At 40.1% G+C, this 21,795-nt stretch overlaps 1 protein-coding gene across 1 annotated transcript; it reads right to left on the reverse strand.

Annotated features, from left to right (window-relative positions):
• Positions 1–561: 561 nt before the first annotated feature.
• Positions 562–20,804, reverse strand: fancd2 (FA complementation group D2). The gene is made up of 44 exons (XM_028575397.1): positions 20,443–20,804; positions 20,147–20,207; positions 19,647–19,781; positions 19,473–19,540; positions 19,286–19,392; positions 19,078–19,138; positions 18,876–18,928; positions 18,695–18,773; positions 18,403–18,527; positions 18,229–18,316; positions 18,008–18,112; positions 17,778–17,878; positions 17,527–17,638; positions 17,352–17,387; positions 16,391–16,537; positions 16,129–16,263; positions 15,879–16,010; positions 15,564–15,671; positions 15,347–15,456; positions 15,184–15,238; positions 12,913–13,032; positions 12,719–12,792; positions 12,468–12,605; positions 12,188–12,288; positions 11,964–12,079; positions 11,761–11,869; positions 11,556–11,654; positions 11,370–11,464; positions 11,118–11,273; positions 10,633–10,749; positions 9,123–9,251; positions 8,902–9,020; positions 8,667–8,777; positions 6,307–6,437; positions 6,121–6,220; positions 5,675–5,797; positions 4,970–5,063; positions 4,768–4,839; positions 4,438–4,476; positions 4,269–4,343; positions 3,700–3,774; positions 3,355–3,501; positions 3,165–3,275; positions 562–1,015 (listed from the first exon to the last, which is right to left on the reverse strand). Exons 2-44 carry the CDS (start codon positions 20,205–20,207, stop codon positions 938–940), a joined length of 4,347 nt encoding a protein of 1,448 aa, XP_028431198.1. The 5' UTR covers positions 20,443–20,804; the 3' UTR covers positions 562–937.
• Positions 20,805–21,795: the final 991 nt, after the last annotated feature.

Here is a 21,795-nt window from a genome sequence, read left to right on the forward strand (position 1 = left end):
ACAAGAAGCGGTGATTTTCTGTTTTCCTTTTAATATTTAGTTCTTTCACGGATTCCCCTGCTCTATAAATGATTCGAGGAACTTATGTTAAGGATGTCGGTGCTATCAGACAGTTGTTAGTGCTGCTTTAAAGGACTGCAGACACAAACATTAAAGGTTTTGTTCAAACAGCATTGAAAAGTCCTGCTGACGTCAAATTCACTATTAACTATGGAAATTCATTAAGGACAAAATATGAAGCGAAACGGAAAACTAATTTGAGCAGAATCCAGAGGAGTTGGTGTGTGGGGACAGATGTATAAGCTCATAACAGGCTCTGTACAAGTTAGGACAAATAAGTTGTGTGATAATGTTTCAAAGCAAAAAGTACAGTTTTCCTGGCTCGCTGCAGTATGTTCAAAGCTGCGTGCGGCCAGTTTTTGTATAGTCTCGCAATCCCAGACCCATCTCCACAGCGCTATGTGGAGTATCTGGCTGCACCACAGATGCATTCTAGGATAAAAGAAAAAAAATGCTCTGGGTTGTAATTCTTTAACAATCTATATTTTATTTTGTCGGCAAACAAATAGAATAAAGCATACAGCACTTTTTTTTCACAACCCTACCTAATCTAAAACACCTAATTATTAGGCATGTTCTATCTTCAACAGAAACCTGGCTGACCTCAGTGTTGTCACTACAGTGGCAACCTGTAGAAGTACATAAAAGCATCTCATGAACTTTTTTAAATGTGCTTGCAGTGTTATTGCGATTATATACTGGTGTTATTGATCCTATACCTGAACACTGCCCATTGAGTAGCAGTATTCAATACATTTAGAAAGTGTTAATGTAAAGACACTACAACTGGCATTTCAAATGTCCAAATGTGATCCACAAATGGGGGTTTGACCCAAATGCAAAAGTCTAAAATGAAAACCAACAGTTTATGGTTCTTTCAGTCAGAGTCATCTGTAATATCATCTTGATCCACATCGTCCTCTCTGTTGACATTCGTTGAGTCAGTCTCCTGGGCCTGATGGAAAGCACATTAGAAACATTTGACAAACATGCTAAATTAAAGCTGTGAAGCTGCATAAAGCAGCATTAGGAAGAAACTGCATAATGCTTTCCCTCTTAACTGTCAGCCACTAATCATTAGCTTGCTGGAGTGCTCCAACGTTTATCTTATCAGCCCGCTTCCCTCTACAGTTTCAACTGCCTGTTGACTGACCTGTATGCTTTAAATTTCACAGAGTAATGGCCAACTCAGCAGCAGTGGAAGCACGTTGTTTGGCTGGCCAATATAAATGCCTGTATTATTACGGTGTGCTGCTTATCCCTCCAAATAAAACCTGTGTTGTGGTTCTAATCCTGCCAATCTTTTCAGCCACTTTACACTTACTTACATATTACTCTACCGGTTTATTTACCATTCATTTATCCATTGTTCAGTTTTATGAAAAGGCTTTTATTCAGTATTTTTTTTCTCTTTTGTTTACAAGGTACACTCCCTGAATTTGTTGTATGCCGCTGAGTCTCCAAAATTCCTCCCAGATTGATGTTTTGAAACGCACCACAGTTCATATAGTATAGTATAATTAATGTGCACACATTGTCAAAACATTTACCCAGTACCTGTTGGTCTCTGTAGTTTTGACACCATTTTAGTACGTTTTGTCAACTAATTCTTGGTCAAGTCACTGCTGATTGTAGTAAATTCTAGGTCATATTATCTCTATGGGTGCACCGATCCCATATTAAGATCGGATATCGGTCCCGATATTGACAAAATAGCTGGATCGGGGATTGGAAAAATTAACAGATCCACGGGACGATCCAGTTTTGTTAGTTTTTTTCCCTCTGTCGCACGCTGGAAGAGTTGAGTGTACAAATAATAAGATTTCAATACATTACATCCAGTGTTGGGAGTAACGGCGTTTAAGTATAACAGCGTTACTAACCGCGTTATTTTTTCAGTAACGGAGTAATCTAATTAATTACTTTTCCCATCGTTGCAACGCCGTTATCGTTACTGAGAATATAAAGTGGCGCGTTACTACATTTTGGTTGAATGAAGCGCGAGGTGTCAGGCTTTGGCTACACACCAGCTGCCTGGAGAGAACAGGGGTCGGGATGATGACACCGTTGCAAATGCGATGATGATTGGCTGGGTGGGCGGATGCCCTGCTCACGCTGTCTCGCTGCACGCTCTGACTACCACTAAACACAAGACAGCGACAATGGCGATGAGCCAGGGAAATTCAAAGGTAGCGTTCTCGAACCGGAAGTACCGGCACTACTTCTCGCTCATTGAAATTAAAGGCAAGAATGTTTATGTAACATGCATGCTATGCCCAGGAAAAAAAGACTTTATCCACGTCTGCCTCAAGCAACTCAAATCTTATGAAGCACCTCACATCAACACATGGTAACATGACACTGTTGCTGCTTAATTTGGCACTTGAATTTTATTTTCAATATTTATTTTTTTATTTCTATGCATATCATATGGCAGGCTGCAATCGATTGAGTTCAAATAAATACCAAATGTTCTAAAATAGCCTACTGTATAAAGTGTTTTTATTTAATGAGTTAATATAAACATCTTTCACGTTAAAAATGTTATAGAACGTAATAGCGTTATAGAACATAAAAAATAACTTCAGTTACTTTGCTGAGTAACTAATTACTTTTACAATGTGGTAACTGAGTTACTAACTCAATTACTTTTTGGGAGAAGTAATTTGTAACTGTAACTAATTACTTTTTAAAAGTAAGATGACCAACACTGATTACATCTATGTTATTTTGTTTTAGTTAGCAAAGTAATGTTTAGTTAGGAAAGTCTGGTGCCTTTAGTCTCTTCCACATGGAAGAGACTAAAGGAAGGTATAAGGTGGAAGGTATACAGTTTATTATTAATTCAACAACGGTATCGGATCGGTATCGGGTATCGACAGATACACAAAGCCCAGGCATCGGTATCGGGACTGAAAAAATTGGATCGGTGCATCCGTAATTATCTCAAAATGTTACAGAATCAAAAAGTTTTATTTTATGTCAAAATGAAACTTATACCTGATAAAGAAAAACAATAAAATGTCTAAATTGAAACAAATCTGCTGGGAGCCAATCCTACTCCTGTATCAGATGTTGACATAATGCCTGGAAATGGCAGGTACCTCATCCTCTGACTGGTCCTGAGGCAGCGGTGAACATTGCTGCTCCTCCTCCTCACCATCGTCATCATCCTCATCACTTCCTTGTGATCGCTGAGAAAGAATCTCTTCACCCTGCAGCATATATCATTCCTTTAACTGATTAACTCAAAATATGAACAGACACATAACAAAAAGGTCCGTAATGTTATACCTTCAGATTGCGATTCTTCAGGTTGCCAATCCAAAACGCCTCCTGACAGTTGTTGAGCGTCAGCATGGCCTTCACTCTGTAAACAAACTGCTCGAGGCACTTCTTTAAGGCTGGGACGTGGTTGGTCAGGCTTGTATCCTGGTGAATCTGAGCACCAACACATGATGACAAGGCTACTTAGTTATAGAGCACCCACGGATTAACATGTGCATTGTCCAGACTCTGGCTGTCTTTTCTCTAATTTAACAGGAATATTTTTTACTCCCGGATTGGTAGATTTGGCACGAGTACACGCAGGGAGATGTCACATATGAGTGTGCTAGAAACGGTGTGATCTGTAGCTACCTTAGAATGTCCACACATGTGATGGAGCTGCCGGGTGCTGAGCTGGAAGGTTTTTAGCAGGCTCTGGACATCCTCCTTAAAAAGACAATGCATAGTCATCCCACTATCAGCACTTCATTTTGCACATTTCCACTCAAACAGAATGGTTTTTCTGTGCTTAGCCATGCTCTAGTGCCAACCCATGTTTGAATGATATAGGGAAGCAGAAGCAGAAAACATGCACTTGTATATAAAAGTGAATCAACTTGTTTAGGAATAAACTAGAAAATCTTATTTGAATACTATAAAATCTGTGAATTTGTTTGTGCTTTAATACAATGTGTTTAAATACATTTTCTGAAGGTCTGGGTAGGAGTATTTCAAAATATTTTCAATATATTAAATCAGAAACCAGGAAAATTCCCTTGAGTAAAGTGTACTATAGTTGTTAGTTGTTAGCAGAAATAATAACGTCAAGGTCAACTATTTAAGACTATTCAGTTTTCAAAGACCATACTTGTTGAAAATGTTAATGTTCAGCTTAATGTGGCATTAATTAGCTGTACTAGGTGACAAGATTCCATGCATACCATGTGTCTTTTGAAACTGTTGTCCAGTAGTGGCATCCCCAACTTCAGGAAAGACTCCAGGAAAAGGCGGCCATACTACGAATAACAACATTACAATCAGTTAATACAAAGTCATAGCAGTTTCACCTGAATGTGAAATCTTTTTCAAGGCGCACGGCAGCCGACTCACCTTTAGGCACGCAATGAGCACCGGCCTAGAATCAAACACCTGTGGGAAGACATTAGAGGATAAATATGTGAGCAGATGAGCCTGACTGAAACACATAGATATTTTAAAGACTAAATAACCTACAAAAGATAAGATGGGATAAAAGTGATGAAACTAAATGATAAGATTATAAAATGGCACGTCTAATTCAATCCACAGTATGAGTTACCCATAACTAATGAAATACCATAACATGGAAGATATGACCCAGTGAGGCTGAATGCTGAGATGAGGTCAAATGTTAAAATCTGTACAAAAGACATTCACAGCCATTAGATGATGCAAACAGACCTTAACTAGGTTGACCAGGATATGAAAATCTCTGACAGCAAGGTTCCATGTCAGCAGCTTCTCACGCTGAGCCTTGAAGGAGGACATGGGTTACATGTTTTATTAGATAAAACATGCATGCACACATGTTTTGTGGCTCTGATTACATTGAGCTCTAAGGTGTACAGTACTACAGTGTGCAGTGTGACACCTAGTGGCTGACCTCAGTGTTGTCACTGACTTTGCCAGCAGGAATCTTTCTGATGGCCTTTTCCAACTCTGACATCAAGACTTTGTAGAACACCAGGAATGTCTGCCTGAAGAAGCAGAAGAAAATACTGGATGAATGAACAACAGAATAATAACTGCGTGGATTAACATACTCGTTCATGTGATTGTTGTGAAGTTATTGTTATCACAGTAAGCCATGAGGCCGTGCTGAGCCAGGAGCACACAGATCTTGGCTAAGGCTGGGCGATATGGAGAAAATCAAATATCACAATATTTTTGACCAAATACCTCGAATATCGATACCGCAACGATATTGTAGTGTTGACTACTGGTGCTTTCACAAAATATTTACACAATGAGATTTTTGATAAATAATCACCAGTATTGTGGATATAATGACCAAGTGGGTAAAGGCAAATAATAGAACAGTTACAACAGTCTGGTAAGTTCAGAAAATGACATCACTTTACTGTGATGCAGCCTTTAAAACCAGGAAAAGACACTTATGCCATATGACAATATTACGATATCCCAAATCTAAGACGATATCTAGTCTCATATCACGATATCGATATAATATCAATATATTGCCCAGCTCTAACCTGGGCTACTTTTGTATAATCACTAACTCACAGGCCAAGTTCCATTTTGCTCTGAGACAACTAAGCACAATGAACTGACGGGGATGAGGATCTACCTGTTGAGCGTGGGCCAGGATGCAGATCTCTCATCTTTTGATGCATTGAGGAGCTCAGTGATTCCTTCTCCTGCTATTTCCTCCACTGCCTTCAGAACATCATCGACATGCCCCAGGTAAATTCTGCCGAGAGAGAGGAAAAGACAAAGACATCATAATTAAAACATTTAGATGCACACAGTCCCATATATAATGTGTTAGCTAGAAACTGTGTGCTTTATAAACGTGCTAACACTTCTAGGTGCTTTAACATCATGTGTTGTTGAAGTATAAATATTTATTAAAGAGCCACAGGTAATTTCCTAAGCAGTTTATATCATATATACCAATACCAATATATGTGTGATTAACTAAAATCCATTGCCACTAATCAGTCCGGAGACTAATACAAGAATATTGGTTGCTTTCCATCAATTCCATCAAACCTTTCTGACATGCAGACGCACCTTAGGAGAGTGTGAAGCGCTTCATTGAATTTGATCCCTCGCTCCTTCTCTCCGCTGGCTGTCACCCAGTCTTGGCTCAGGAAACGTTTCGCAAGGGAAGCTAGGAAGAACAATCAGGCATTTATCATCACAGTCCATTGGATAGCAGATAAGTTGATTTAAGTGAGGCAAACACATCAGACTGACCGGTCTGCTCTCTGTAGGCAGCAGGGTTCCCTCCTTTCTCAGACACAGTGGACAGGAGCTGGGAGAGACACAGGGCTGTGCTGAGACTTGGCATTGTGCTGCCGAAGTTCACCAGATACTCAAAGCTGTGTCTAAACAGAGCAAAAAGGGGGCAAAGATACAGTACATTTGATTTTGTCAAAAACACAACTACAAGCATTGTAAATGACACTATTAGACAATTCTGGTATTAAAAGGAGAACACCACCTAAATTACAAATTCCAACAGGTTATTTCCATGGCCTATGAAAGTTCAATACATTTTTGTAAACATACTACTCTCTCTCAAAGCCAGAAACCTTTTGAGGTAACGGTAGCAGGAGCAGATGTCATCAGGTGGTAACCAACCTTCACTGAGTCTTTCAACCCAACACTCTCCAGGTGGTGGGACTTTATACTTTATGACATCACACATTTGAGTTTCCGTGTTTGGTCACTCCAGTTTTTGTATTTGGGAGAGTTGTTGAGGTTTACTAAAACATATAACAACTCTTAGACCAGTGGTTCTCAAACTTTTTTCAATAATGTACCCCTTTTGAATTGTTTCTTTAAGTCAAGTACCCCCTGACCAGCGCTAATCATTTTCGGTAGAAAAAAAAATGTATATAAACAGGAACAGTACAGCGCTGTCAACGATAGATTTATTAAACAACAACCTTGTAACTGAAAAAAACAACATGTAAATGCTAATGAGAAAATGAGAAAAAAACTGTAAAAAGATGGTAGAAAGAAGAAGGAAGTAAAGTCAAAATAGTATCAAAATTCAAAAACAGTGACATAAGAAGAAAAAAGCGAGAAACTTGTAAAAAGTAGAAGGACAGTATAGGAAGGAAGGCAAGAGAAGAAAGAAGCCAACACAAATGTCACATTTTTGGTAGGAAAAAAAATATTCTACATAAAGAGGAACAATGTTCTGGACAACAGCCTCGTAACTATTAAAGATTTTGTTAAATATCTTCTGTACACCCTGCAGTCCTCCAAAGTACCCCTAGGGGTACACGTACCCCCATTTGAGAAACACTGTCATAGACAATAGGAATGACATGTATGAATTTTGAAAAAAAGGGCGTAGTTCCCCTTTAAGAGTTGCCTTGCAGAACATTTTGGAAATGTCCCTTGTTCTTTGCTGGGCCCATGGATATTACATACCGGTAATACATTTATTGCTATTGTGTTGTAAAGAGTTGCTCTTTATTCAGTTATTTGGAGAATTATGCCGTTTTTTGAAAATGTTATGTTTATATATGTTTTCTGAGCAAAAATGGTTCTGTATTTAGTTTTTTTTTTTTTAGCAGTGAGAGGCCACCAAGGCCTATTTAAAGCATTGACATATATACAATGGACCAATAGACCCCGTTGCTCTGGACGGAGAGCAGTGAAGGCTATTAGAAGCACTTTTCCGGTGATCTCTTGCTTTACTGCGCAGCCTCCAACTGACAGAGACAACGTAAATGTGACGTGAGCAACGTGTCTGAAAGTTGTAAGTCTTCTGATAGCTGTGACAAGAGAAATCTCAATCATTTCCAATCTTACAGAGACGGAGAGTGTAGGTATATGTAAGGAGATAACATAAGCACAGGCTAATTATTAACATGCTAGTTAACATTAGTAATTAAACCTAAACAGCTAATGTAAGTCGAAACTGCCTGCGAGCTTCTCCTGTACTGTACGGTAATTCCTCTACTGTGCGTCACTTGGTTATGACACAATCGTTAGCTTATTTTTACAAAAACGTCTGCTACGGGGCTCTAACATGAGGTACAAGGTAATGGAGCCTTTTATACATTGTCATGTTTCTTTATAAATAAACAATGGACAAATAGAGTCTTTAAACGCTTCAGATGTAAAGTTATTCGCAGTCGAGTGACGTAAAAAAAAATGGCGGTCAGTGTAATGCTAACAGGAGGTGATCGCTTTGTAGCAACAAAATGCCGCCGTCAGAGGTTCGCGTTCTGAAGCAAAGCTTACCCCCTTGATTTAAAGCTATAGTGCATAGTTTCTGTCTCCCCCATGAGGAATTCTAAGTAACGACAACACCACTCTTCAGAAAAGGTCAAATATCTTCGCTCAAGTTTGATGACACCGTTTTATAAACATAGTCATACTGAGAAATACAGAGAGAGTTTTGTGGAGCTGATAGTCTTAATTAGCTTTGTATCAACTCATTTGGCAATGGCGTGAATGTAACGGATGTTCTTTAATTTAAAAAAGTTACGCACTAAAGCTTTAATGTGATAAACAAATAGATCAATACATAAATAATAAAAAAGCATACATTATATGTAGTAGTTACTCTGCTGCTCTTAAACTTTCTCACTTACTTTACAAGCTGCTCCAGGGTCAACTCACTACCTCCCCCTTTTAGTCGTTCAGCTAAAACTCCAAGAGCCTTCTTCAGTAAGCTCCGCTGCCCCGGCTGGCTGAATCCAGACCTGACACACACCCACATACATAGATACAGACAGACTGACCCTTCCAAATAGCATACAGATCTGACATTTCACAGAGTTAAATGATTTAATGTCTGACATGAAAGTCAGTGTTGCTGGTCCTCACCAGCTGAAGGTGGTGTTCAGGACCTGCAGGAGCAGCTGGTAGCCTGATGACATCAGTTGGTGTTCCTGAACATCTGTGGCAGGTCCGTCCACAACGCCGTTGTTCTCAGACAGCAGTGTCTGGGGAAAAAATGCACAAATGGAAACAAAATCTTTTTTATAAACAACTGGAAGAAAGAGACAAAGTCTTCACTCATATCTACAGATCGTTTGTGTTTGTACCTGAAAATGGTTGTGGCAGTTTTCCAGGTGTGAGCAGAGGGTGGGCAGCAGCTGGACGCAGTAGGAAGCAATATCCTTGGAGCTCTTCTGTTGTAGATGGGAGAAACCCACGCTCTTATCGGCCCTTCCCTGCACAAGAAAATATTTGTCATTAAGTTTCTTCTCATATAAGCCCGGAAATTACATCTTTGTACAGTTGTAACTAAATATCATTGACACTCAAAGCTTCTTGACTAATGATAGACTCAGAAAATGTACTTTCTTCAGGCCACTGTATATTGCCAGCATCAAAGGAAAATCTAAGAAAACAATAATGTACTGTATATTGCAAACTGTTCTCCCCGAGACATTGTCAAATATTTCAAAGACCTGTACATTCTCACATTTGGAGAGCTTTCATAAGGCCGCGTTCAGACGGTAGGGGAGTGCTGAAAAACCCGCAGCGGCCTGCGGCAGGGTCCAAAATTTAATTAAATGATACCGTTCTTATTGATCCCGAGTGGGGAAATTACAATTTACACTCTGTTTGTTAGAAATCACTACACACAGGCCTGAAATACACACAGACATGCTCAGGACCTATTCATGCACAAATGGAGAGATGTCAGAGTGAGTGGGCTGCCAGTGCTGGACCAGCGCCCTGAGTGGTTGGGGGGTACGGTGCCTTGCTCAAGAGCACCTGGCAGTGCCCAGGAGGTAAACTGGCATTTCTCCAGCTACCAATCCGCACTCTGTACTTTGGTCCTTACTGGGACTTGAACCAGCGACCCTCCGGTTCCCAACCCAAGTCCCTACGGACTGAGCTACTGCCACCCCAAAACCCCATCTACTAGCCAAATGCTGGTAAAATATGCAAGTGGCTGGTAGATTTGCTTCACTCACCAGTAAATTTGAACATTCACTAGCCATTTGGCTGGTGGACGAAAAAGTTCATTTTGGACCATTCCGGGATGGCAGAAAAACTGGCTCTGGTTTATTGGCATTTCTTTAAACCAATCACAATCGTCATGGGCGGCGCTAAACTCCGCACAGAGCCGCTGCAAAATAGTCGTGTGAGAGAAAACTCCGATTGGACTGATAGCCTAGTTAGCTGTCTCAATTTACCATGCAGAGATCTGAAAAGCAGTCAACCATTGTCCTCATAAATCCATCGGAGTTTAAAATTCCAACATAAAGAACACGGAAATCTGTGAAAATATAAGCATCCGGCGGATGGACTACTTTCTCCATAATATGAAGCTGCCTTTAAGTGCGGCTGGAAATGTCAAGATCATAAAAACGATCTGACGGAAAATAATAATTGTAAAATGTAAAGTCTACTTGTGCTACATTGGGGGGTTAAAGAACACAACAGGACGTCACACATAAATGGGCCATATAGGTGACGCTCCCACACTACGGCACAACCCTGCGGCGAATCGCCGGAGCTGCCAGATGTTATCACACTCTCTGTTATCACACCCTAACACTCTCTGATCTGCGTTTATCACTGTATGCTTTTTTTCTGTACCTTAAAGAAAGGGAGTCTCTTGGCAGGGGCAGCTGTAAGACTGAACTCCAGTTTGCGAAGCATATCCTCCAACAGGAACACCAGCTCAGCGGGACCCAGCAGAACCTCTTCTTGCACCTCAATCATGTAGGAACATAAGAGGAGATGAAAAACCTGTGTTTTGATGTATGTGGCGTATACATTGTAAAACTGCATAGATATTGATTGCACTACAATCCAAATAAATCCCCAGGCTTCCAATCATTGTTCTCAGTGTCAGAGTATGGTTGGGTAGTAATGTTCCCAGGTATGTATGTATACACACACAGTATATACAGTATGTATGCTGATGTTCCCTGACTAACCCTATGCCTAACCCCTAACCTTAATTTTAAGTTAAAAAGCCATATTTTTTAAATCATATATATATATATAGATATATATATAGAAAATCAATAATTAAGTAAAGAAACATATAAAAAGGCCTAAACTTATTTTTTCCTTACCTTGGTGTGGAGCTCTGAGTCCAGCAGTGAGCGGGAGAGCAAGCCACAACGCAGCACACCGAGCACCTCCATGTCCAGCTCCCTGAAAAACGGTCTGTAGGACACCAGACTGACACCTTGCCGGATCTCCTTTTCTTTCTCCTTTTCTGGTTGCTCCTTTAGCACAAGCAGAATCCCCTTTTTAGCTCGGTTACATACCAAAAAAATAAATAAATAAATAAAAAAAAAAAGAAACGAGAGGTCAAGGTTTACCTGCTGACTTTTGTCTGCTTCATTTGGTTCCTCAAGTTGAGAGCTGCTCTCTGAGGAATTCTTGCCAGAGGCCTTCCTCTTCTTTCCTGTGCCATCTAAATAACATATGTGAGTTAGACAATTAAGTAAGTTTTTATTCCCTTATTCAGATTTGGTTTCATTAACGTGGAGAAAAATCTATCTTACCTTTCTTTGCCTTATTTACAGGAGCAGCAGAACTAAGTAGAACCCCATCTGTGCATTCTCCATCAAAGTTGGCAACAGGTGGAACATAGCCAGGTGTTCCTGAAACACACATTAAAGAAAAAGAAAATTACTTTTTAGAACGGACATCACATGGCACTCTGGGTAGATTTTTGAGATGCCCAGTATTGATGGATTAAAACCTCACCTGCTAACGCCCTCTCCAACAGTGTCTGAAGGTAGGTGATGTTCTGCAGACGGGTCATCACTTTCATCTTCATCTCGGTTTCTTTTTGTCTACAGAATGCATTTATGACCTATCACAAAAACCAGGGCAAGACAATGCTTTAGTTACATATCTCCTACTTTTAAGAAAAACGTGTGATGTACAAATCAGTCACATGCGGTTACCTCTCTGAGCCAGTTAATGGTGTGAAACAGCAAAGTACAGAGGAACTCCCTCTCAGCTTTTGACAGGCTCTCAGTTTTCTCCAATACATCCATGTCTGTTAGGATCAGAGGACAGCCTGTCCTCCAGCAAATGTAAACACACACAGACACACATTATTTCACAGCCTATAGAAATGAAAACAAACTGCTTTCTGGTTGAAAATGCGTAACTTCCACTTCCTCACCCAGCAGGCCGTCAATCTCATCCAGGTCTCCCTGGTTCTGTTTCTCCTCACAGAGTCTCAGGAGGCGAAAAAACGGAGACAGACAGAGAAGAGACACTCGCCTGCCCAACAAAATACAGAAAGAAACACATTTAAAATCTCTTTTAATTACATGCGTGTTTTGCGAAAATAAACTGAAATTGTAAATCTGGCTGTACTGCAAGTGAAATACACCGTTAAGTAAATAATTTGTGGTCGCTCATTAGAACTGGTTAGAGGTGGTGGGAGTACGGTGACTGACTTGTTCGCCTTCTTGGTTTGACTGTGCTCTCCTTTGTTCTGCATGTCTTTGGCCAGTAGAGGCAGCAGGTTGATGGCAATTCCCGGAGTCTCCCCGTCTTCCAGGTTGTACATCACGCGCGGCGTAAAGTGAAAGGGACTGAGATACACAGGGATTAATGACAGTAGTTATAGGAATAAATGTTTTTAAGTTTAAGGTTGTTTTTTTTTTAAGCAAATATTTTTTTGTGCTGCCAGCAGCCCATCACTAACCCCGATATTTCTGGCCCTAGATCCACCACAAAGTCCTCCTGGAAGTCATTTAGGACACTATTTCCGATCATTTCCTGTTGGTAGGAGGAAAACAAAAGGACCAGTATGTTTAATCATGCCTTAGTTGCGTGTCAGAAATGTTATAAATTAAGAGATAAGATAAGAAATAGGGTCAATGTTTGTTTGAGACACACCTGCACCTGTGGGTGGAGGGCAGAGCTCAGGATCAGGTTGGCCAGTTCATCGTAGTACAGAGCGGCAGCCTCAGGAGAGCTTTCACTGCTAGACTTCACCAGCTCCAACAGGGCAGTCACCTGCAACAAGCAATAGAAAAAGAAGAAAGAAAAAGAATAAAATTGTCTTTGTCATTGCACATGTACAACAAAATTGAATGCAGTCCTCTCAGTGCAAAACATCAGTAAAAATGGCAAAGCAGGAAAATACATATCTATATGTATATGCATAAAAAAAAAAGTCTCTAGAAGTTACTATAAAAAATTGTTTAAAAAGGAAAGTTAAAAACACAGGCATACCACACAAACAAAAACATTCGCTGCATGATTCATCCTTAAACTCAAATGGCATTAAGTTTAATGATGGCTCTTGGATAAAAACAGTTTTTGTTTTCAGTAATCAGTTTGTTAGTGTTTTAAATATCCTAAAACGTCTGCCCGAGGGCATCAGTTCAAACAGAGTGTGTCCGGGGTGAGATGGATCTTTCAGTATGCTCTTGGCTTTTTTAAGGCAGCGAGAGCTATAAAGATCATCCAAGGAGGGGAGAAAGTAGTCAGTGATCTTCTGGGCGGTGGCGACTACCCTTTGGAGGACCTTCCTCTCTGGTGCTGTGCAGCTGGCAAACCACACACAGATGCAGTAATGCAGACAGTATACTCTCTATGGAGCAGCAGTAGAAGGAAACTAACAGTTTCGGGCTGAACCACCAATATACCTATACATAAAGATATCTACAGACCAGAGCACATCTTCAGTTACAATCACCCAACCATGTTGGGAAGTTTAACAAGAAGTGAGAGAATACTCCTCAACTTATAATAATGTGCCTTTTTATAGTTTGTGGCAGGAGAAAATATTACCATTCTAATGTTTTTGCTTGACCTCTTCCGCAGGGAGTTCAGAGCACAGGTTTAGTTAGCAAAGAGAAAACCTGTAGCTGATGCGCAGTGTGTAAATCAACTGAGTCTGTACTTGAGTCAGAGGCTTGAATGCAACCGCCAAATGAAGGGTTATTTATTTACTCTATATACACCCAAACCCCTCTTGGAAGCAAATGTAAATTATATAAAAGGTTATAATCTAAGTTATAAACAAGTATCAGTTAGAGCCCGACCGATATATTGGTGGGCCGATACTATCGGCAGATATTAGTCATTTTCCAAACTATCGGTATCAGCATTAGGGTTATAATGGCCGATAAATGAATATTTAAAAAATAAAATAAAAATGGATGAAAAACCCTTCAACCACATTATGAGTGTTGCTTTGCATAGTTTGTCCACCAGAGGGCACTCTACAACATCCCGGATGGCAACACTATTTTTTTTGTTCAAAAGGACTTTAAGTTTCATATCTTAAGTTTGTATTTTTATACATTTTATTTATCAGAACTTTAATATATTTTGATGTTCCTCTGTTTTGTTGAGACAATAAAACTAATTTATTTTTAAACTGGATTATTATATTATTTTAGTGAGGACTACTACAAATAACTAATGTTAGGGAAATCTGTTTGTTTTGTTACGCATTTCTGGATTTTTATATATATATATATATATATATATATATATATATATATATATATATATATATATATATATATATATATATATATATATATATATATATATATTCACACACACATACATACATACATACATACAGTATATCGGCCGATATAACGGAATATCGAATTTTTAAATCACCAAATATTTGTATCGATATCAACCTTAAAAATCCTTTACCTTTCGGGCTCTAGTATCACTTGATAAAACACGGCCACTTACCAAAAGAAAAAGTGAACAAGATGGCAAAATTACACAAAGCCATCTTAGCAACTCATAAAACCAAATTAAATGCAAAATAAGAATTTTAGTCACAGGCTTTTGGATGTTTTCAAAAAAATATTTAAAATAAAATGTTATTGTTTAATAAGATCTACATTTATGAGATACTTCCTCGCCCCTCAAGATAATCAAGATCAATTAATAGAAACAATAAGATACACAGAACAATAAGACAGAATAATAAATAGGAACAAATACACAAACAAATAGGAGAGAAGATTTGGATTGCAGGTATAAGTCACTATTAAACCCTAACTGACAGCCACAAATAAAGTGAAATTGAAATGAAAATAAATAAAATAAAAAGCAAACTAATGAAAAATCCCAAACCGCAAAAAAATACACATTGTTCATTCTGCTTGTGTAAATGCCTAACATATGTACCTGTCTGAACGTCTCCTGGGGTAACGACCCATTCTGTGACTCCTTCACTTTAGGCCTGGGGGGCAGCAGAAAGTGTGATCAAGACATATAGAAAGATAAAGTGACAGAATGAATAAGGAAAATATTGCTTGTTATGCCTGTGAGTCACCCGCCCGCCCCTTACCTGAAGGCCCCCATGCTGCCTACAATCATGACAGCACCAATGATGCCAATACGCTTGTACTTGGGCACAGTGCTGGAGAGCTGTTTGCGGATCACTATGTGCATGTCATCCTGAGGGGACAAACAGAAAGAGAAAGCTAGGTCAGCCGCTGAGAGGATGACAAGAAAAGGCAGGGGGGAAAAAGCAGAAAAGGCTGAATTCTCTTGTAAACGGGCACCTGGATGTGAGATCCCTGCTGCTGTTGCCCAAAGGCCAGTCTGCTAAGAAGGTGGAAGAGTCTGCGGATCTGTTGGGGTGTGAGGTTGTCCATGTAGTCCAAGATTCCCTGTGTCAAACATTGTGCTCAGTTCAAAACTAAACCAAACACAGTGGGGAAAATACTAAACCTCTGTAAGACAACCATCAGGGACCCTTGCTAGCTACGAGCTGTTGGTACATCGATTGTGCTTACATTTTATTCATCATTCATAATTTTTTTTAAGTGCGGTTTGGTTAGCAGCTACAATAGCTGATGTATGGATCACCTCCTTACCTTGACAAAAACAGCATACAGGGCCATTTCTGAGGGCTTCTCTGTAACAAGGCCGCAGAGCAGCTCCAGAGCCATGTCCACCTCCCCCCCGACTCCACTGCACACATGGGTCACTAAAGAGCCCACCACCTCCTAAAAAACATAATACAGAACAGAATTAAAACGACTGAATTAAAATAACAGATAAAACCCTCTTACGAACTTAAAAAAAAAAAAAAAAAAAAAGAAAAAAAATGAATCGCAATCCCACCTGTTGGCAGTAAGAGTCAAAAGCAACGAATGAGTGTCGGTACATGTGTCCACCAAAAGGCACCACGCAGGGGTCAGGGGAGCGCAACAAACTCTGAGCCAGAGCCAGGATGGAGGGGAAATACCCTCGCATGACCTAGAGTGTCATCATTAATAAACACAACATATTATCCGTATAATAATGTCTGCAACATTCTAAACAAAGAAAGTGCACCGTGCTACAGTCGTTATATTTCAGCTTGCACGTCTGCAGACTGACCCACCTGAGCATAGTCCCTGAAGGTCCTCTGGAGCAGAGCGTCCTGGATCAGTCCAGCCCTCACTTTCACCTTCAGCACCCTCTCCGCTCCCCGCCGGCTCTGGTTGGCATTGGTGGAATGGAGGATGAACAGCACCAGCAGATCTATTACCTGACATGGCAGAGCACATAGATTCCCCACAGACACACATTAACAGGAACACGTCGACTTATTGGGACCAGAGTTAGATAAGTCCATACATACCCTTCTCATCTCCGTGCGTGTCGTAACTCTGTCTGGCGCACCCACCGCTAGCCTAGCTTAGCACAGATCCCGGAGGTAACCGGCTCCAACTAGCCTACTGCTCCCAATAAGTGACAAAATAACGCCAACGTGTTCCTATTTACATGTTGTGATTTGTATAGTCACAGCGGGTACAAATAACAAGGTCACATGAGACACCGCCATCTTCTAACTGCGGCTAGTTGGAGCCGCTTACCTCCAGGATCTGTGCTAAGCTAGGCTAGCAGTGGGTGCACCAGACATGACTGATTTTAAAGAGGATTGTTATTGTACAGTGTGATATATGCTAATATACTGTATAATGATAACATGGGGGTTGGCCAGTGGACGTGACACATGCCTGTGGTGTGGGAGAGCTGGGTTTGATTCCCACTGCGATACATCAGCCAATGAGTCCCTGAGCAAGACACTTAACCCCTAGTTGCTCCAGAGGCGTACGACCTCTGACATATACAGCAATTGTATGTCGCTTTGGATAAAAGTGTCAGCTAAATTACATGTAATAAGTAATTTTTCTATCCTCATCGTTTCCAGACTTCATTTTCAAATGTAAAACTTTTGCCAAAATTAAGAAATTCCTTTTTTTCTTAATGTTCTAGACTTACAGAATGGGATCTAAGTGTTCCTTTTACACAAACCAATTTACTATGGGGATACCCTGAACTAAGGAAAGGACACCCACCTTATGGTCCTCCTCTTTGTCCACAGACTCTATTGCCTAAGAAAAAAACAACAAAGTAAAAGTTCAGAAAGCAACACTGAAATTGAGAAGACGGTTATTAAAAAGCTTGTTATTTATTAATCAATATAAATAATAAATTAAAACAAGGGGGCTTAAATACTGATTCATTTCCCACCTTGAGCCAAGCCTCAGATATCATTTTCTGGAATCGGACTGCTGACTTGATGCCGTCCAACATCAATGCAACGCTGTCCTGGCTGCTGCTAGCGGCTGGTGTTGAAGCGGACCTGTTCCAAAACCAGATTTATTAGATTATATCTCCAGGAATACAACATCAAGAACCTACTGGCCTACTTTAAAATAGGTTCCTGATAAAAACATACTGATGTATTAGTTGTGAGTGAAAAGGAAACAGTGCTGCCTTACGCTGCTGATCCTCTGCTCTTCATGCGGCTCTGGGAGGCCTGCAGCACAGGAGGGAGAACACACTGCTCCAACTCCAGCTTTTTACGAAGATTACACACCACCTACGCACGGCAAAAACACATGCCACATTCTTGATTTCAAATTGATATGTACTTATAACAACCAGAGAAGACAAATACTATGTTGTGTTTTTTTAAATGAAAAATTGGGACAAGGCCTTGAGCTCTGACCTCATATGCATCAGAGGCTGAGACAGAGTGCAGGATGAACTTGACCACCACAGGTAGGTCCTCAAGTTGCACAGCACCCAAAGTGGTCATAACGGCTCCACGGACCTGAGCGAGCAGAGAGTAACAGTTAACAACATGGTGACATTCACTTGGCCTGTAATAATAATAATTTGTGTGTGTATGTGTGTGTGTGTGTGTGTGTGTGCGTGCGTGTGTTCCACCTCAGTAAGTAGTGAGTAACTGAGGTTCAGACTAGAGAGGGCATCCAGGATGGGGACAGTTAACTGAGTGTTCTCCTGGAGTAAAGAGCTACAGAGAACAGCGATGAAAATACAAGCATAAGCATCATAAGAAACTCTGACACAACACATACAAAACAAGAACCACCGACATACTTGAGCTCTCTGGCTATGTCATTGTGCTGGGAGTCTTCCAGTATCTCTGGCAGACTGGTGATGATGTCACGCTGAACCTCCACTGCTGCTACTGACACCAGCTCCATGAGCTTCACTGCCAACTCCTGCAAACAACAGGCCGCAAAGAGGGCAGAAACGAACACATCACCATCTAAAAATTAGTGATGACCACTATGAAGGAGAAATACATGATTACAAGGCAAAAAAAAAAACATGTTTAATAATGGCTGTGACTACTGTACATGCAACCTGTCATCACAGAAATTACTACCTTGCTGTCCACGACTCGGTCTAGCCATTTAAGCTGGTTAATAATTGTGTGAGGGATACTGAGCCCTCCATCTCCAGTACTGTGAAGGACAGAACAAGAGGACATTTAGAAAAATAAGACAATGGCAGAAAGTGTGTAAAATGGTTCAAATGCTGTAAAGTGAACAATATTAAATACTGACCCATCAAACATAAATTCAGGGAGTTTCTCGAGCAAGGTGTTAATAATAAAGGTCTGCAGGAAAATGAAAAGTAGATTGAGGATTTGTGGAAGACGCAATGTACTCTGCATAATACATTTTGGATTTGTTTTTCTGAGCGTCATCCTTTGTGAGGGAAGGGTGACGTAGTTGTCTTTGGCAGACTCTATGCACAAAATCTGACCTGCAGCATCTCAATCCCCAACAGCATGCGTAGCAGACTTTCCTGGAATGAGCTGCCACAACTGCAACACAAAAGATAACATGTCCGTATGTCACGCCATACAGACCCCTGACATAAGCTTGGCCTTGGTTGTAGCTGACCCCTTTTATAAATTACAATTCTGTCTAAAGTAGACTCTATATGCCTTCAGTGTTTTTATAACAGTTACCTGGAGTCTCCATCAGACAATCGTGGGACACATGGAAGAAGGCAGTTCCTAAACAGCTCAGGGTCCTCAATATGAGACTCCAATCCAGTGGTGAATTCCTGTACAATCTGACCAAAGAAATATTAGTGAGTACAACTGTCTCGTGCTAAATACCTTGATTTTATAAAGGGATGGCGTATATGCTTACCCCAGGGTACCTGGGACTCTTCTGTAGTTGTTTCTGTATCCTTTTTTGGAAAACGACTTGGTCGACAGCTAGAAGGGAAACGATAAAGATCCGGAAAAAAACAGAAGTGAAAAAACAGATTTCATTTATTGGCCTGGTGTGTTTCGAAACTTGGATTGAGTGTGTGGTGTTTACCAATCTCATTGGATGTGCCACCTGGTTTCAAGGTGACACCTGCCTCACGAAGAAAGACGCTAAATACACTTTCATTCGTCTCTTCTGGGACAGGTTCCTTTGTTTGGCGACCATTGCTGCGACTCTTCTTTGCCTCTATATAGGAGAAGAGAATAAAACTTTAATAAAGCAACATCCAGAAGAGAAAACTGGGCTCCCAAATATGTTTTAGACAAGGTGCTATCAGGTTATGAGGGGAACGGGATATTGTGTAAGTTTGCCTTATATGTTGGTGCAATCATGTCAGTGTGATGTCAGTTGTCAAACATGCAGTGGTCCTGTCAGACTATGTCATACTGTTGTGATCTTAATGTAAATAATATAGTTAACGTTACAGTGTGATAGGGATCTGGGAATATGGATATCTAGCGTTAGGTTGGCAAGCTGGGAAACGCTGTAACTTTACTGACACATGGTTCTGAATTGCTGTGATGTTAATGTCAACGTTACATTAAACTTACTAGTGGTCGTAGCAGCTTCCTCCCCTTTATCCAGACAGGGGCGTCGCTTTTTACGCATCATCTGATGAAAAGGACAGGTTTTTAATAGCTAGACCAGGCTAGTATCCACAGCAGCAAACAAGCTAATATTGGTTTAAGTTAGCTTTACTGCACCTATAACGTTACAGGAAAAATACAGTGGCTAGGTATTAGCTAGTCCAGTAATTAATTACTATAACACAAGCATGCTGGTCCGTTATATCGAGGTTAGGGTCTTGTCTGCCAGAATCATTCAAAATGATAAAATTGAGACATACGTTTATTGGCAGACGAACTCACAGACGACGATACTACTAGCCCAGATCAGACAGACAGACACAGAAGTTACAAAACAAACTCCCGCGCCAATGTGCTGTGCGCGCCGTCATCAACCACAGTTAGGGATCTGTGTCAATGGTCATCTTTTTGGAGTTTAGGTAACACGCGGTAACAGCTAGTAATAAATGACCAATACGTCAATTATACATCTGATATATAGCTCCTTTAGAAGTTAGTCTGTTGACTAAAATCTCTGTTCTGCTATTATTTGGTTTCGTCCTTCAACACTACAAAGATGACAACTTGTTTTTTGACGGTCTCTAATTCTCTTCTTCTTCTTCTTCCTATTTTTGTAGTATACCGCCACCAACTGTACAGTAGTGTATTGAGTCTAGGCTTGTATTAATAAAAAAATAAAACACTTATTTTTTCGTTATACCAGTATTATTAAGAAAAATGAATACAGCTTTAAGTCTCTCCCTTGTCATACCCTTTTCTTCAAGTATATCATGTATTGAGTTATCTCCTTCCATTTCTACTATCATTATATTTCTCACATGCAAAAAGTACATGTTCTCTCTAATTTTCTAGCATTGTGCCGCAATTTATACAAGCAAATTGTCCGTTGTTAGGCGGGGTTAGAACTCCCTATACATGTGAATGATTTATCCTCGGAGACTTTTTTTCCGGGATACGCCGTGTAGGGAAACAACCAGGAAACAACCCCAAAGCGCTGTGTCTCTGGCTGTACCTGCGCAACTACATCGAAGAGTGTACAGTTGATCGAGCGGTTTCACTGCTACCTGCGTCCTCCTTCGCCTTGCATAGAACAGTCCAGTAGCATCAAAGGTAACGTCTTGATTTACGAACGAATGAGCCGTTTTGTTACCAAAAGTGAGGAGGATGCTCTTTTTAAAGTAAGTAACTAGCAGTAGCTTGAGTAACTGAACCCAACAGTTTAATACAGCAATCAACTGGCTAACTCACAGCCCACTCCCCTTAAATATTTTCACGGCTTCAATATTTTGCACAGTAATTAAATATTAAGCCATGGTGCATTAGTTGATTTTTAATGTTTGTTTGTTTGTTTGTTTGTTTTTCAAATAATTCTTTCGGCATGTTTCATTGCATGGGTGGAGACCAAGTTTCGCCAGGAAAAAAGAAAAAGAAAATTAGGCCTACTAAATAAAAATATTAATACATAAGTTAACATTATGAAATACCAAAAAGAAAAACGAAAGAGATACAAAACCGTACAAATTTATTTTGAAACTGTCATTTACACATTTGTTATAGCATTTGTTTGGTAACATATTTTTTGTTTTATTGTAATTTTAAGTTTTTATTTTATT

This window comes from Perca flavescens, chromosome 4 (genome assembly GCF_004354835.1).
Source record: "Perca flavescens isolate YP-PL-M2 chromosome 4, PFLA_1.0, whole genome shotgun sequence".
NCBI lineage: Eukaryota > Metazoa > Chordata > Actinopteri > Perciformes > Percidae > Perca > Perca flavescens.

Excerpts from the sequence above, each read along its gene's own strand:
- fancd2 (XM_028575397.1), bottom strand. The coding sequence starts at position 20,207 with ATGATGCGTAAAAAGCGACGCCCCTGTCTGGATAAAGGGGAGGAAGCT. Across the intron at positions 16,538-17,351 it reads ACAAAGAGGAGGACCATAAG|GTAATAGATCTGCTGGTGCT; the intron begins GTGGGTGTCCTT and ends CTGCCATGTCAG. Across the intron at positions 3,502-3,699 it reads ACATGTGTGGACATTCTAAG|ATTCACCAGGATACAAGCCT; the intron begins GTAGCTACAGAT and ends GTTGGTGCTCAG.